The sequence below is a fragment of the Musa acuminata genome, chromosome BXJ2-7 (genome assembly GCF_036884655.1).
Source record: "Musa acuminata AAA Group cultivar baxijiao chromosome BXJ2-7, Cavendish_Baxijiao_AAA, whole genome shotgun sequence".
Taxonomy (NCBI): domain Eukaryota; kingdom Viridiplantae; phylum Streptophyta; class Magnoliopsida; order Zingiberales; family Musaceae; genus Musa; species Musa acuminata.
Genome location: NC_088344.1, coordinates 37,799,118 through 37,814,172, shown reverse-complemented (window position 1 = coordinate 37,814,172; position 15,055 = coordinate 37,799,118). Strand labels below are relative to the sequence as shown.

Genomic DNA, 15,055 nt, shown 5'->3' with positions numbered 1-15,055 from the left:
TTGACCGTCTCCGTCGGCGAGAATTCTCAGAGCACGTGATTCGTGCGTAAGTTCTCCAATTCCGTTTCCCATTCAGCGTCGACGATGCCGTGCCTTTCGGCCGTGGGGAGGTTCGGCCGTGGATCGCTAGGTCCAGATTTGGAGATGATACGGAGGTTGTCCCTTTTGTGTTGGCAAGTCGTCGTCTTTGCTTGTCCTTTCCGATGGATTTGAGTTTGAGAGGGAGGGGTGGGTCTGATGGTCTTCGAAATGTTGCTTCGGCAGGGTGGGTTTTGAGCGCCGCGCCCGCTTTCTTCCAAGTGAATGGTTTCTCGAAAGGTTTTCTGTCAAAGGTTGGGCGGTTGGCACTCCGGTCAGTATCAATTCCTTAATTTGATCGAGTAGCAAATAGTTCGTAGAGTGGATTGTGTTGTTCTTCGTGGATTAGGTGCTATCTCTGAACAGTCATGACGACGGGGATTCATCGACGAAATAGTTAATCTTCGCATATTTTGGAACATTGCCCTACGATCATCGAGCTGGTCTTCTTACGGGACGAAGTGGCTGTGAGGCTGTTGGAGTGATGGTGTGGGTAAAAGACCGGTTGCAGTCTTCAAATTTACAGTAGTAATCTAATCTATAGGATTCCATGTTCTAAAACTTGTATTTTTTTCTTTGTAGCTTGCTTGTGCCTTTAGTGTGAATCGGATATAATTGCTGATAGAGTAATTTTTGCCTTCCCCTGTTTTTGGTTACTCGGGAATCTTTCTCTAAATCAACAAGAATTTGGAGGTTTCTCCATTGAACTGGCCTTTGCGATTTAATGCAGCTTCATTTCGTTCCTAGGTCCTAAGTTTCCATTAACAAGGATATGCAATATCAACTCTCATTGTAAAAGTTTTGATAGATGGCTTCAGAGTTGATTGCAATCACAATGAAGATTGATGAATTGATGGCAGAATTAATATAACATCATGGTAATGGAAAAATCAAGTTATGAAGAAGGCAAACTCCTTTCAAACATATCTCTGACCTTCCAGGCAATGTAATAATCAATCTATTTCATGTTTTCCTTCAATTTTCTTCAGTATTTTTGTCCTATATTTATTCGCGTTGTAACTTTTCTTTTAAATATTACGGATCTGTAGTTTTACTGATGTGTTATAGTTGTATTGTAGGACTTGTTGTCAAGGTTGCAAAATCGGGTCATATTCCGCCAATTTACATTCACGTTGATAACTATGTGAAATAGTAGGATCTTGCTGATTGCTGGGAGGCCTACAGTTTGCAATCTCTTTCCAAGTAAAGAAATAAAAAAAAAGCAAGATGATTTTTACAAACGAGGAAGCCATCTTGAAAAGTTTGAGGTAATTAATTTGTTTTTGTAAGTTTGTTTAGAAAACCTTCTATCAATAATACCTTATCTTTATTTTATTTTTTTGCTTCTCAGTGCAATCAAGTTTCGTCGGTGATTGGTATATATATGTCTTGTCATTGGTGTTTTGCATTTTGTGCTTTGATCTCTGGTAACTTGCATATAAAATAGCTATTCTTAGAGTAATTTTCACAATAAGCTTTTAAGGATTGAGTAATGCTGTGAGCAAGCTATACTCTTGCAACAATTCATCAGTCATTTTGTTTTTAATAGAGATCTCATTTTCCGCATTTGATTTGTTGCTCTGTCACGTTGCATGCTGGTTAATCTACTGATCGTTTTTCATCTATTCTCTTTTGTCGGAAAGGGGCGAGAACAGGGTGTTGTGAGCTACTTACTTTCCCATGAACTGAAATATTCACAAGGGTTGTTATATGTATCTTTGTTTTATATTCAAAGCCTACTTTTATTGATCAAATAATAGAATTATATATATAACACTGGCTTAGGTCAAGTAATCAACATGCTATATCTTTTCATAAGTGCTAACTTGCATAGATGTTTGTAAATATGGTGGTTCATATGTAGAGTATAGTCTTCGAAAGGCTGGCTATCGAGGGCTGGTGCAAGCGGTCACCAGTGACAACAATGCTTACTTTTATTCAACATATCATATGCATCGTCTTGAAACTGTTGTAGATAAATATCAGGTGTAGCATCACCTACTGCCTGTAACAACAATGCATGCATTTGTTAACCTTCGTATCTGCTTTTAGATGAGACTGCTGGCACATGTAAACGTAGCAAGTTTAGTATCACATTTTCTGGGCAGCTGTTAATTACTTCTTTCAGTAGGTATTTTCATTTAAATGTTACATGGGGAAGATGGGGATACTCTGCACTGTTTATTTGTTGAATGTCTCTCTTTAGATTTCTTCTTTGCGGGTATGACAAGTTTTCTTTTCGTTGTGGTTCACGACATCCTTGGATCATAGATGGTAAATTAAGCTTGGCTTTTTAACTCAGAACTACTGTCTCATTCCTTTGCTTTTGCTTTCCTGTGAGCAATTGTGTTAAAATTGTATATTATGTGGTAGCATAATGTGCTGATTGTAAGGTATCAAAACTTTTCTTCAACTAAATGCCAATGTAATGTCTTTGGCATTTAGAGGCATTTTGACTGCCCTCAGTTTATAATTCACATATTTAGGTTCTCGCTATAGCTAGTGTACTTAAGCTACTTTTCTCTAGTGAGAAGTTCATTTATTGGAGTACATCAGACCGTCTGAGCTGGTCATCGATTAAGCTTTTCGACGATTGCAGAAGCTGAGAGTCGGAATTGCATGTACATCTTTCGAGCTTGCGATGCCCCGACTGAAATGGATTTGTTCAGGTTAATTATTTTTCATGGTGTGTGACTGCCGTCATCAAATTGTTCAACGCCGACCTGCACGCAATTGCTGATTTCGAGTCATTTTCTGCACGAACAATCTGTGGTCTGCACCAAATGTCTCTTACGATCATGTGCATGAAGTCTCTGCTTCTGCGTGATTCAGTTAAGGTATCTGGGTGAATCTGATTCCTTTGTTTCTCTCTTCCTTTCTTCATTTGGATGATCTAATTCTTAGCAGTCTGCAGGCAGAACAATCTCAAGCATGCAGGCCTTCAAGAATATACTTAGTTCACCTTTCTTCTGTGAATTGGAGCTGTCAAGAAACAAAAGTATTAGGGTGTCGTAGTGATACCAGAATGCATGCTCTCTGATCAATGATCTCATTGCATCTGGTTGAAGAATGTTGACTTTGACTTCGACTCATAGGTAGAGATTGGAGATGGAAATAATCTGGAGGTGCTTTGTATTTTATACAGTGGAAAACTGAGAGGCTCGATAAAGGGAGAAAAAACAGAGAGCAATCGGCAAATAAGAGTATAGCTTTTAATCTGTTAATAAGAATGTTACAACAGATAAAGAGATGTCATGGAATTAGAAAATATGCTTAAATTTTCATGGGAATTATCTTTATTATTATTATTATTATTATTATTTGTCTTTATTAATCAAAGAAGCATCCGAGCTGGTGATCCATTGCTGGTTTCAAACTTGTACAAGGATAGTGTATGTGGCCATTACAAGTTTCATTCATACCTCTCTTGTTTTAACATTCATATTCATTTGAAAGAAAAGAAGAGTTCAGAATGATCAGTTTAGTTGATATTAATCATTTGTAAATGTCAGTCACTACTGAATTGATTGGTAGTTTGAAAGTGTTGATAGGATTGGCAATCCTATGAGGTTAGATTAAGGTATAGAGAATTTATACATATGGCTTATGACTTTATAGTGGCTGAGATTTAAAGATTAAGAGAGAGAAATGAGTTTTGAGAGTGGTGAACTTTTTTCATAAATCATTGAAATCCTTTGAGCTTTCCAAAGTCTTTAACTGCTGCTAATCCATATTACTTGGTCATAGAGCTAACCCCTGAATACTCATGAATAGTGTTTTTGATTCAAATCTTAAATTAATATTTAATTATAATCATAATCAAACTCAAACTCCTATAGCAACATTATCTCACATCTGAGATTATAATCTACATTTGCATGCGAACAGGTCATAGTAAACAAAGGAGGTGTGTGTATACCTTTCGACTTCAATGAGGACTTCCCAAGCAGAGGACTGGTGTTTACCTGAGGCCCCTCAGATGTCACTACTCTACGAGGGGCAGCTAGCTCATCAAAGCAGATACTATGAAGAATCTGCAGTTGGGTTCCCATCAGCACACCATGCAGTCAATTGTCAAGTCGCTGTGGACGACAACAGCAGCTCTCCCCGTACGTGACATCCAAGAAGCTGCAGGCAGTAGGGTTTATAGGCACCTCTCTCTCTCTCTCTCTCTCTCTCTCTGGTCACCAAGATTTGGTGAGATCGAGCCCTCACACCAAAGGTAAAAGCTGGGAGGTGTATTGTAGCCTTGAGTAGGCCGCCAACAGATTCTCTCCACACCCGGCCGGAGATTGAGACGACTGCTGGGCAGCTACAGCCGGTGGCTGTCACTCTGTCAATCTGGTGCATGTCGATAAGTCACCCTTTGATATCCTCTTAGCTTCTCAAGTGCAACAACTGCACCATCATGAGCGGATTATTTACATGATGAAATATTAGTGAAGCGTCGATCAAGTTCTCGACGAGTGTTTTTGAATTATGCAGCAGATATTATTTTGCTTCTACGTTGCCTGCTGTCTCACTTGCATCAAATCATGCCATGGCATCTTCTTCTTTTTTTTCTGCTTAGCTACTCTTGTTCTTAGAGTAGGTGTCGTTGGCACTGCTTTCCACGACGCATGGGGTCCATTTATGATCTTCCAGGACCCTACAGTGCCACCCGAAGTGACCTCGAGTCATTTCCACGCTAATTGAAGTTGTCGTCTCATGCACACAAAAGGAAGCCCTGCATGTCTCTTCATGCATGGCAACTCATCCCTGTCCTACAGGTTTCTGCTGCTTCACTTTGCATCACATCTAGAACAGGAATGACAACACACAACACTACACTCTGAGAGAGAGAGAGAGAGAGAGAGAGAGAGTACAAAGGTAGTATTGTATCATATGTAGGAGTATGACTCATGTAGGAGTATGACAACACACAAAACTGAGAGAGAGAGAGAGAGAGAGCTGTGGCCAATTCGTGGTGCCTCTTCACGTAACAAGAACGGGTATACGAGCAAGCTTGCAGTTAATGATATGCTTATTGAATCGGGTTCAACAAGATTCCTAATCCAAATCAGACCAATTGGGCCGAGAACGAAGAGGCCCAATTTGAGAGATCCAAAGACCTGGGCCAAGCCTTAGGATGCAGGTGGGTGGCCAAGGAGATATACGTCATGCATGACATAAGAGATTCAGTCTAATATTGTGACTGCTACAGCACATCATTTCTGCAGTCAGATGGACTATCTTATAAGCGTAAATATTCGCATCGAAGAACAAATGAAAAAGAGATGGTGGCAAAGTAAATTTCTTTGCAGCTTTGGCAGCAGTGAGACCCTAAAGACACCAACTGCTGGCTGCTGCATTGAAGGCTTTGTCCTCAGCCTGAGTCTTCTTCTTTAATCACCCTCAGAAAATAAGAGAGATGGAAATGTGGAAGCATGCTCACATCCATTTGAACTTTAAGGAGGACCCCATCAATGAGGACTGATGTGAGGAGGTCCACAGGCGGCAGCAGCAGCAGCAGCAGCAGCCCTGACACTGTAGAGATAGCCCTTGAGGCAGATTATTATTTTTATTTTTTTGGTTGATTTTTCTTAATATCTCCTCTCCTCTCTCCTGTGCTATGCCTTGTCTTTATCACCCCTCCCCTGTTCTTTTACCATCCAGTCCAGCTAATTGCCACTGTTGGGTGGTGAGGTCAGCAGCACATCCTTGAGGCCCCCACAGTGTCTCCTCTTTCCCATCACATCTCTACAGTGAAAGCAGATGCCTAAACCGGGGAGCAAGTAGCTAAAGATGATGAATTGACTATAATATCTTTGCTTTTATAGGCAAATGGGATGGAAGAAACCACGGAGGTGCTTCTAAGGTCATCAGGACATGTGACACTTGCCCTTGGACATTGACATCTCACGCCTAGTTTCATCTCTATTCATTTATATTTAGAGCGAGAGAGAGAGAGAGAGGACGAATGAAACATGGGGCCAGGGCAGCAAAGATGGCATGCTGCAGAGGGTTAGTAGGAGGCTTTAATGAGAACTTTAATTGGGAGTAGGAGCTTACTGGAAAGTGGAATGTCATGTGAGCTTGCAGCCTCTCTCTCTCTCTCTCTCTCTCTCTCTCTCTCAGCCTCATTGACTTTGGATGTGCACACAGTGCTGTTGTCGCTTTCATTCGGTTGCTATCCAAATAGGCCTCCTCGCTCTTTACCTTTAGCCTACCTGCTATTCTTGTAGGAAATCTTGCTTGGATTTCGTTCAGATTTCCTGTTTCCCATGTGAAAGGTAAGCACCACATTAAATAGCACCATATTTTGTGTACCGTAGCAGCAGCAGCAGCAGCAGCTTGCATGAAACCGGCTTTTTGCTTTCTTTCTTTCTTTCTTTTTTACCTAATGTTTTCTTTACTTAGTTTGCTCAATAAGATGTCAAAAAATGCTGCAAAAAGTTCTGCAGCACACTATTTCTGTTTGCTCCAAACCAGCCATTTTGACTGCCCTTTTTGTCATACACTGTTATCATTTCCCATGCTCTCTATCTTAGACTGTTTCAGAGCTGAAAGGGTGCTTCTGATTAATAGTTCTTTGGCAAGCATTATTGAATGAGATCACTGTTGATGCTTTGCTAATCGAATAATACATTTGTAGATGACTCTCATGGATTTTGGTTGCTCATTTATCTCCGACTAAAATATAATTCAGAAGCACCAGAAGGTGCCCTATGAATTGTCAAGTCATTGGTTTGGACTGTAGTCTCTGTGTCATGTGTGCCAAAAACCATCTTGGTACTAAATTCCACTTTATCATTTCACAGCAAAGGGGGGACAGATGGGCTTGTCTTTTTCGGCTGATGGCCGGAATTCCCACATAGCCTCTCCTTTTATGGTTTTATACCTCACCACTGACCTTTGTCTCTTGAGCTTTAACAGGCATTGCTTACTGCGTGTTCTTTTCCTCTGAAACCACTGTTTCAAGTGAGGCTGCGTTCCTTTCCTTGAGGCTGATGTACCCACCTCTCCTCCTCAGCAGTGTCCGGACCTTGACGTCCAGGCCTAAGCCTTCCATTCAAAGAAGAAAAGCACCTCTCTCTCTCTCTCTCTCTCTCTCTCTCGGGCATGACAAGAGAATGGGAGACAATCTCTTTTGTGCTGTGAAAGCCAAGTATTGCTTTGGAATGATCAAGCTTGCGCATGCAACAGGTACAGTGCAAAAGGAGGGGAGAGACCACACCTAACTGCTTTGGCAAAGTAGCATACAGATAGATCTGTTGGAGTAAATGACTTTTTGGTAGGTTGAATGAAAAGATTGAGGTGTTAGTGTTAGATTGATCACGAAGTTATATATATAAAGATACTAAGATTATGTTGGAAGGAAGGGGATCGAAGAGAAGACTTGGGGGATCCAACCATCGGCTTCTCTCGACTCTCTTTGCTCCTCTAATGATCTGTCTCACCTGTGGACAAGTAAAGACCATAACCATGGCATCACCCATTGCCGGTGCCATGAATTTTGTCTCCGCTCCTCGCACGTGTGTATACACATACCAACGGAGACCATTTGTACGCACAGCTGAGGCCATTTTCCTACTTCACATGCAACATGAGGTCCCCCTGTGGAAAGGCATGGCAGAGGCCTCAGCAGTGAACTGAACTGTGCGTGTGTCATCGGCTTTATCGGTTTGTATGGTTCTTTGAAACCCTAACTTTCTTGAACTTTCCATGCCTGTCATTAGCCAGTGTAAGTCTCCCATCGAGTCCAAAGTTCTTATCCTAACAGTAATCCCACCTTTTTCGAGCATGGCAGCTTCCAAAACATTCTTTATTGGGAGGCTTATCTTCCACAGTCCAAACGAACAGTACATATGTTGGTGGATTAGAGAGCTCATCTTGATCTACGTGAAAACCTCATGTCAGGGAACATTGATAGCCTCGTGGCTTTGTCGCATCAAACAGGCAAGGGAACAACTACATGTTCGATTCAGGACGCATCTGCTTAGATGTTTATCCTTGTTAATTCATCCAGAAGCCCTGCAACTATTGATTCCCGAGAAGTGGCCAACGGAGATCATGTTAGAGAACAAGGGTTAAAGAGTCAAGGAAGGCATAGTCAGTCCGGAATGGATTTCTCAGACATGTATGTAGCAGGGCCTGTTTGGGCTTTGTTTACTTGTGATGACTCAAGAAGAAGTGGTATATATGCTATCAATCAGTTGTCACTCTCTGCAAGTTTGCAGCTTATCAAGTCTAGTCTTAGAACAACATGTTGATACCTGCGGAATCTTGCACCCTGTGAACCAAGAGATCCTGTATCAGAAAGCAACATCCACTGGCTAAGGCATGGCATGTTCATGGAATTCCTCTGTTTATGCAGTAGAATTTGGAAACGACTATGTCCTGTTGTTTTATGCTTCCCTAAAAAAATGAATCAAAATATCTGTTCCTATCTTTGTTCCTTTGTGGAACCAAGAAGACCAAACCTCACAGGTTAGCGGTTGCAGTCATTGATGCAATCTGTCCCTCTTTTCCTCTTCTTTTTGTAATCTTTTTTATTTATAGATACTCCATAGCCATTTCAAATTTAAATTCTGGAAGAGCAAGTCTTCGTTTCTACAAGTTTCAGATACAAAAAAAGAAACATGGCACAGAAACATCCTTACCAATGGCGTCCAACATTGGTACACACTCACACACTGCTGCTGATCACAGCCTGCTGCTTTATGTTAGCAGCTAATGTCAACCAACACTGAGATGCGCCATGTAGCACAATTTATTTCGGTCTAGCTGTGGATGTCCGATCCTTATCCTGCCTCTCTCTTTTCTTTCTCACAGCTTTTGCCTTGTTTTCATATGGTATGACAAGTTTGACTTGCATCCTCAGAAGGGAAGAGAAATTTGGACCCAAAAGAGGAGCATGGGTGAAAAAAAAAAAAGGACCTCGCCATCTCTCTCTCTCTCTCTGCCAATAGAAGGACGGGTGAGAACGAGAGGAAGGGGACATTAGCTCCAAGATCGGAGGCAGCATGGTTGGTGGATGCACTCATCATTACAGTAATCAGAAAAGAGAGAGGAAGGAGGATCATGGCTGTTGATTTCTGTATGCTGGAGAACTCCCCCCACCCCCTTCCTCTTCCCCTCAGTCCTCCCCCATTATATTCTCATTCCACATACTTTTCAGATACCAAATCATTCTCGCTAGAAGATCTGTCTCCATGGAGGCCATGCACATCTGCATGCATCACCCGAAAAAGCCTTGATAGAAGCCCTATGGAACCTCCTCAGCCTGCATGATGACATCACCATCCAACACATGGTCTGGGGTCCGAGAGATCGATCAGGAAGCAAAGGAGATGAGAACAATGCTCATTGCTCCTCGTTAACAAGTATATTAGAAGATCGATGGGCCCTGTCAACTTGCATTATGTTTAGGTCCCCCGAATGACAACTAATGAACTGCTACTGTTTGGTATCTGTAAAGCATGCAGGGACCCAAGAAATCCCCAAAAGAACAAGGCATCTTTGTTCACTGGGCTAATGAAGATCAAACTAAGCATCCAGAGGAAAAGAAATGGTTATGATGGCCTAATTATGTCACGTTACGAGTCCTACCGAATTACAATAACATCTGTCAGCAGCCTTTATACCACTGCAGGGTTTAACCTCATATCTTGTGTCTTAAAGATTACTATATTATATAGAGATTGAGTTCATTGATGCTCTTTATGCTGCTGGAGAAGCTCTTCTTTCGTGCTTTTGGGCCCTTTTCCCATCATTCCCGGAATATATCAAGCTTGTGAGGAAGACCCACATCCCACTTTGTCTGGAAGCAGCTGTTGACTACATGTACTGCAAAAAAAATATATACGGTATGTATGAGGAGGTGGTATGACTTGTTAGTGTAAAGATCCGTATCTGCTCTGCTCGATCCACGTCTCGGGACTGTTTCCATTCCTCAAGTTTCGCTCACAGTCTTTTCCTTTTTCTTTGTGTGATTTGAATGAGCAAGGCATTTGGATAGGAACAGGAGCATAACAGGAGATTTGATCAGCAGCCTTGGATTGCACTGCAGACTAATGTAGAGCTGGTACTGTTCCAAAGTGACTGGTTGGACAGTTGTCCTCCCTGTCAATCTATCTCATATACACGAGACAGTGTAAGTAGCCAAACTAGTTTTGGCTTCCACGGCAATATCCTCCTTGATAACTCTCGCACAAGGCATGGGGAAGGAAAGGCCCTCTTCGCCATTAATTCTGTTGCTTTCAAGCTTTCCTTCTTAGTGGTCGCTGCGCGGGCCAACGTTGCCAGTGTAATGCTACCTTATTTCTGTCTCCCTTAACGAAGGTTTTTAGCAGGGTTTAAGGATCTTAACATACAAAAGGGAGGATGGTTGGGAAGGGAAGGGAAGCTACAAGCATGGCCTGTGGATCGATATAAGGTTGTATTGATCCAGCTTTTTGGTTTGAAGGGACTTGTAGTCTTCTCCTCCAGTGCCTCTCTCTCTCTCTCTCTCTCTCTCCTTCTTGGTAATGGCCGAGCGATCCTTGTGTCATTGTTGAGAGGTTCTCACTTCTCGGCATTGGAAATTTCGGATTGCTTTTTCTTCTTTCATAACGATAGAAAGGAAATGGGTGGGTGTGATTAGAATATGTCCAATGATTTATCGTCCTCTTCCTAGAGCAGCCAGCAGTGCGAGGAGAAGATGAAATCCATGAATAGCAGCTGGTTGGGGTTCTCTCTCTCCACTCACATGAACATGGAGGTGTCTTCGGAGCCACATCATCATCAAAATCATGAGAGCCATCATCACCAAACTCAACCACCCACGGCTGGTGTTTCCTCTGCAGCCCCATGCAGCCTCTTTCTATCTCCTCAGCTGAGCAGCACTGGGATCTGCTATGGAGGGGAAGGAGAGAACGGCGGAGGACTGTATTCTCAGTTGTCGGTCATGCCACTGAAATCTGATGGGTCTCTATGTATCATGGAAGCCCTCAGCAGATCGCAGCAGCAAGGTCTGTCTCCGAGATTTAATATTTTCTTTGTTAAGCACTGCTTCGATCTTCCAAACAAACAAACACGGTTTCTAGAAATGCATGACATGATTCCTTTCCATTTTCTTCGATGTGGTGAAGGAATAGTGGCATCTCCGCCCCCGAAACTGGAAGATTTCTTAGGTGGCGGACCAAATATGGGGTCCCATGGCCACTGTGGGAACTATGACAGGGAAGCAATGGCGTTGAGCTTGGACAGCATGTACTACTACCAGAACTCGGAGACTGAAGGCGATGCAACCCATTCCCTCGACGCTCTCCATGGACAGCAGATGCAAGTGCAACGGCAACATCAGCACCAACTGTTCTTGCATCCATTGCAGGAAGGTATGTGCTCTGGCCTAGCAGCAAGCCATGAAATGTATCAGGTACCAATGGAGGTGGGAGCGATGGTGGAAGATGGCATTCCAAGTCTGAAAAATTGGGTGGCCAGGAACTATACTGCTTGCAACATCGGATTGGGTGAGGAAGGGGGCATCGGCCCCGGCTCCATTGAGGCTGTTGGGTTTGGGGAGTTGCGATCCTTGAGCTTGTCCATGAGCCCTGGGTCTCAGTCAAGTTGTGTCACAGCTCCTGCACAGATTTCTTCCACCACCGAACGCATGGCCTTCGATACAACGAAAAAGATGCGGTCCGGGAAAGAATGCCAGAAGCAGCCAGTTCACAGGAAGTCCATTGATACATTTGGACAGCGAACATCTCAGTATAGAGGTGTTACTAGGTCAGCATTCGATGGTCTAATTTCATCCATGTTCTTGCTGTTTGATTTGTGTAGTTACAAGTTTGATGTTGCGAAATATGCATCAGGCATAGGTGGACTGGTAGATATGAAGCACATCTTTGGGACAACAGCTGCAAGAAAGAAGGCCAGACGAGAAAAGGAAGGCAAGGTTAGTAGAACCATACACAGTACACACCACTCTCTTGCACTGCCAATGCTCGAGTTTTAAGTGAACTTGACTGACGATTATATGAATCCTGGCTTGTCATGTTACACCGTGGGGGATGCCATGGCGATGCTCTGCTACAGTCTATCTAGGTTGGCATCTTACCCTTGCAGCTTTGGTTTCTATTGGCTTCCTCCAAAATATGCCTGTAACTAAGCACCCAAACGTGGCTTCTCTCAGGGGGGTATGATACGGAGGAGAAAGCTGCAAGAGCCTATGACTTGGCTGCGTTGAAGTACTGGGGACCATCGACACATATTAACTTCCCGGTATGATCCATCGACTCGGACCTGTTCTATACTCGGATCACTAGTGCTGTTGGTCTCATGCAGTTGGAGAGTTATCAAGACGAGGTCGAAGAGATGAAGAACATGAGCAGGCAGGAGTATGTTGCCCACTTGAGAAGGTATGCCTCCTCTGGTTTGTGCTCTGCATCGTCAGTATATGTACATTTCTTTCTATATCGTTGGGGAATCCGACTCTCTTGCCAATCTTACTGCTTGCAGAAAAAGCAGTGGGTTTTCACGAGGGGCGTCGATATACCGAGGGGTAACAAGGTACAATTCCGACTCTTACAGAAACCATCCATGTCTTTACACTCTCAGAATCTTTAATCGTTTGTAATTACTATGTTTCTACAGGCATCACCAACACGGAAGATGGCAAGCTCGAATTGGCAGGGTTGCAGGAAACAAAGATCTTTATCTCGGAACCTTCAGTAAGTTTCTGTAGCTCTGAGTTGAGTAAGATGGACTTGGAGTTGCTTCAGAGCTCTATGTTTGCTCAGAGCCAGAAGCCCCTGTTGTTTCGTGGAACACTCCCAGGTTCTCACGGTGCCAGTGAACTTTCAGGTACTCAGGAGGAGGCAGCTGAAGCCTATGACATTGCGGCGATCAAATTTCGCGGGGTGAATGCTGTCACTAACTTCGATATAACAAGATACGACGTGGAGAAGATCATAGCGAGTAGTACATTGCTCCCAGGAGAACTCGCCAGGAAGAACAAGGCGATCGAAGCAGGGAAAGATGCCTCATCAGGGAGAAACCCCGGTAGAGACCCAGTCGAAGAGAACAACGGTGCTGGTGCTGGTGCTGGATGGAAGATAGTCCTCTATCAATCCACGCAGCAGCACACACCGCCATCCTCTGAGCCTCGTAATCATGAGCCGATGATGATCGGTGGTGATTACCGGAGCCCCATGACGTACTCGGCAGCACATCATGGCCTGATGGGAGTAGAAGCAGGGAGCTCGGCGCACGGCGTTGATGATTCTGAGAAGCTGAGCAATGCCCATCTATCGAACCAATCGTCGCTGGTGACGAGCTTGGGCAGTTCCAGAGAAGGGAGTCCCGACCGGACTGGTCTCTCCATGATGTATGTCAATGCCTCGCCCAAGTTCAATCCGACACCGTTGGTCTCATCGATTCCAAACATGCAGCTGAGGGCAAGTGCTTCCATAACTCAAATGCCTGTTTTTGATGCATGGAATGATGTTTAAGACTGCCATGGCGACAAAGCACGCCAGTCACAGCAGAGAGAAGAAAGCAAAGTTGTTGTGGTCGTGGCTAAAGTGAGGAGATTCTCTTTTCTTCTTTCAGATGTTTGGGAGGGAGATTGGCGATTCATGATCTATGTGGGATCAATCTCGCCTCACATGTCGTTGGTTTCTTTTGTGTTCTGTTCTAACTTTGGGGTCAGCTGGGTGGAGGATTTTGCAGGGAAAAGAGGGGGGAGGTTTTCAAGGACAAACATGTCACTGTGTGAGATGATGTTTTGTTACTCTATTTTTGGTCTTGCCAAGTACATCATGAAAAGCAGTTCCCAATGAAGGTTAATCTTTTGACCACCATATCACCCTGTGGCCTCTGCCAAACACCTATTGATTACAATCACTAACATTCTCCTTTTGCTCTTCCAACATTCTTCATAATTTTTTTCTAAAGGCTGTGTGGATTGGATTCTCAAATCATGTTCTCAAGTACTCAGCTGTGGTGGGTCTTTGTATGGCATAGGATTCTGTCGAAATGACACTAACCTTTACATGATTGACATGGCCAGAAGTAGTGTGTTTCATGGTGGATTTATGCACAACTTGAAATTTCTTGACACTGTACTGTACTTAAACCACTGAGCTACGCTGCATGATCTTAGTACTAATAGCTGATAAGTAAAAAGTTTCAGCGAGGACAGAAGCTGCAGAACTGGAGACCACTTCCCTAATGCCGTAATATACTGTCAGGTTGACAGAATTACTGGGATCAGATGTGGATCGATTTGAGCACCGAGGAAGACCAATGGGTACTTCGGTTTAGGTAATCGGAGATGATGATGAACGATGCTCTTGTTCCGAGCAGAGAAGCACAACAATAATGTTTTCGTGCCTCGGTTTGATTTCTGCGTGTAGTTTGGCATTTTATGGTTGGTGCTGTTCTCGTGTACTTGTCTGTTTGAACTCTTGCCTGGTTCTTCTGGCTTTGCTGTTCTTTTAGTTTTGCGTTGGCAATCTGCATCGCCGAATTGATGAATCATCGTGAACAGGAAATGTTGAACCACCAGCAGCTTAATAAGCTCATTAACGTGCTATGTCTGGGAGAGGAAGAAGGAAGAAACGCTCATGAACAGAGCGAAAAGGATGAGGGCATTAATGAGATGCTGGAGCAGAACTGAGGGAGCCACTGATTTGGGAAGGGTTCCACATTCTCCTCATGAGGCATCTTGGAGGAAGTACCGAGCAAACATCATCTTCATTTATTGATCATTGCAGGCGGCCATGTGAGCAAACAGCTCCGCCCCCTGTGGCCAAGCATATGAAGCCAGTCGCATGGGGGTGGGGGGTCCCCAAATTAAAGCTTCATTGAAGTGGATCTCCCCACGACTGTGGAACTTGCAGACCTCTCGTACCTCCCCAGTGCACAACTTCCGTACGCAACATACTCGCTCTTGTGTCTGGTTGCCTCACATCCAACACCCATCGTCTTCTTCCTTCCTCTCGGCTTCTGT

The 15,055-nt window shown here is 43.6% G+C and overlaps 1 protein-coding gene and 1 long non-coding RNA gene across 2 annotated transcripts; both read left to right on the top strand.

The window, feature by feature from the left end:
- On the top strand, nucleotides 1-3,957 carry LOC108953385 (uncharacterized). Its single transcript, XR_001979049.2, has 5 exons — nucleotides 1-155; nucleotides 265-1,024; nucleotides 1,158-1,346; nucleotides 2,678-2,915; nucleotides 2,986-3,957. It is a non-coding gene; the product is annotated as an uncharacterized LOC108953385 (long non-coding RNA).
- Nucleotides 3,958-10,078: 6,121 nt separating this feature from the next.
- On the top strand, nucleotides 10,079-13,867 carry LOC135617990 (AP2-like ethylene-responsive transcription factor ANT). The gene is made up of 9 exons (XM_065118865.1): nucleotides 10,079-11,069; nucleotides 11,190-11,829; nucleotides 11,916-11,998; nucleotides 12,139-12,147; nucleotides 12,236-12,324; nucleotides 12,388-12,461; nucleotides 12,562-12,612; nucleotides 12,697-12,773; nucleotides 12,907-13,867. The coding sequence occupies exons 1-9, from the start codon at nucleotides 10,760-10,762 to the stop codon at nucleotides 13,551-13,553; spliced, it is 1,980 nt and encodes a 659-aa protein (XP_064974937.1). The 5' UTR covers nucleotides 10,079-10,759; the 3' UTR covers nucleotides 13,554-13,867.
- The last annotated feature ends 1,188 nt before the right edge of the window (nucleotides 13,868-15,055 follow it).

Bases quoted from the DNA above. Each gene is read 5' to 3' on its own strand.
- LOC135617990 (XM_065118865.1), top strand. From the start codon at position 10,760: ATGAAATCCATGAATAGCAGCTGGTTGGGGTTCTCTCTCTCCACTCAC. The intron at 12,462-12,561 runs GTATGCCTCCTC...TACTGCTTGCAG, and splicing joins TATGTTGCCCACTTGAGAAG to AAAAAGCAGTGGGTTTTCAC. The intron at 12,774-12,906 runs GTAAGTTTCTGT...GTGAACTTTCAG, and splicing joins TCTTTATCTCGGAACCTTCA to GTACTCAGGAGGAGGCAGCT.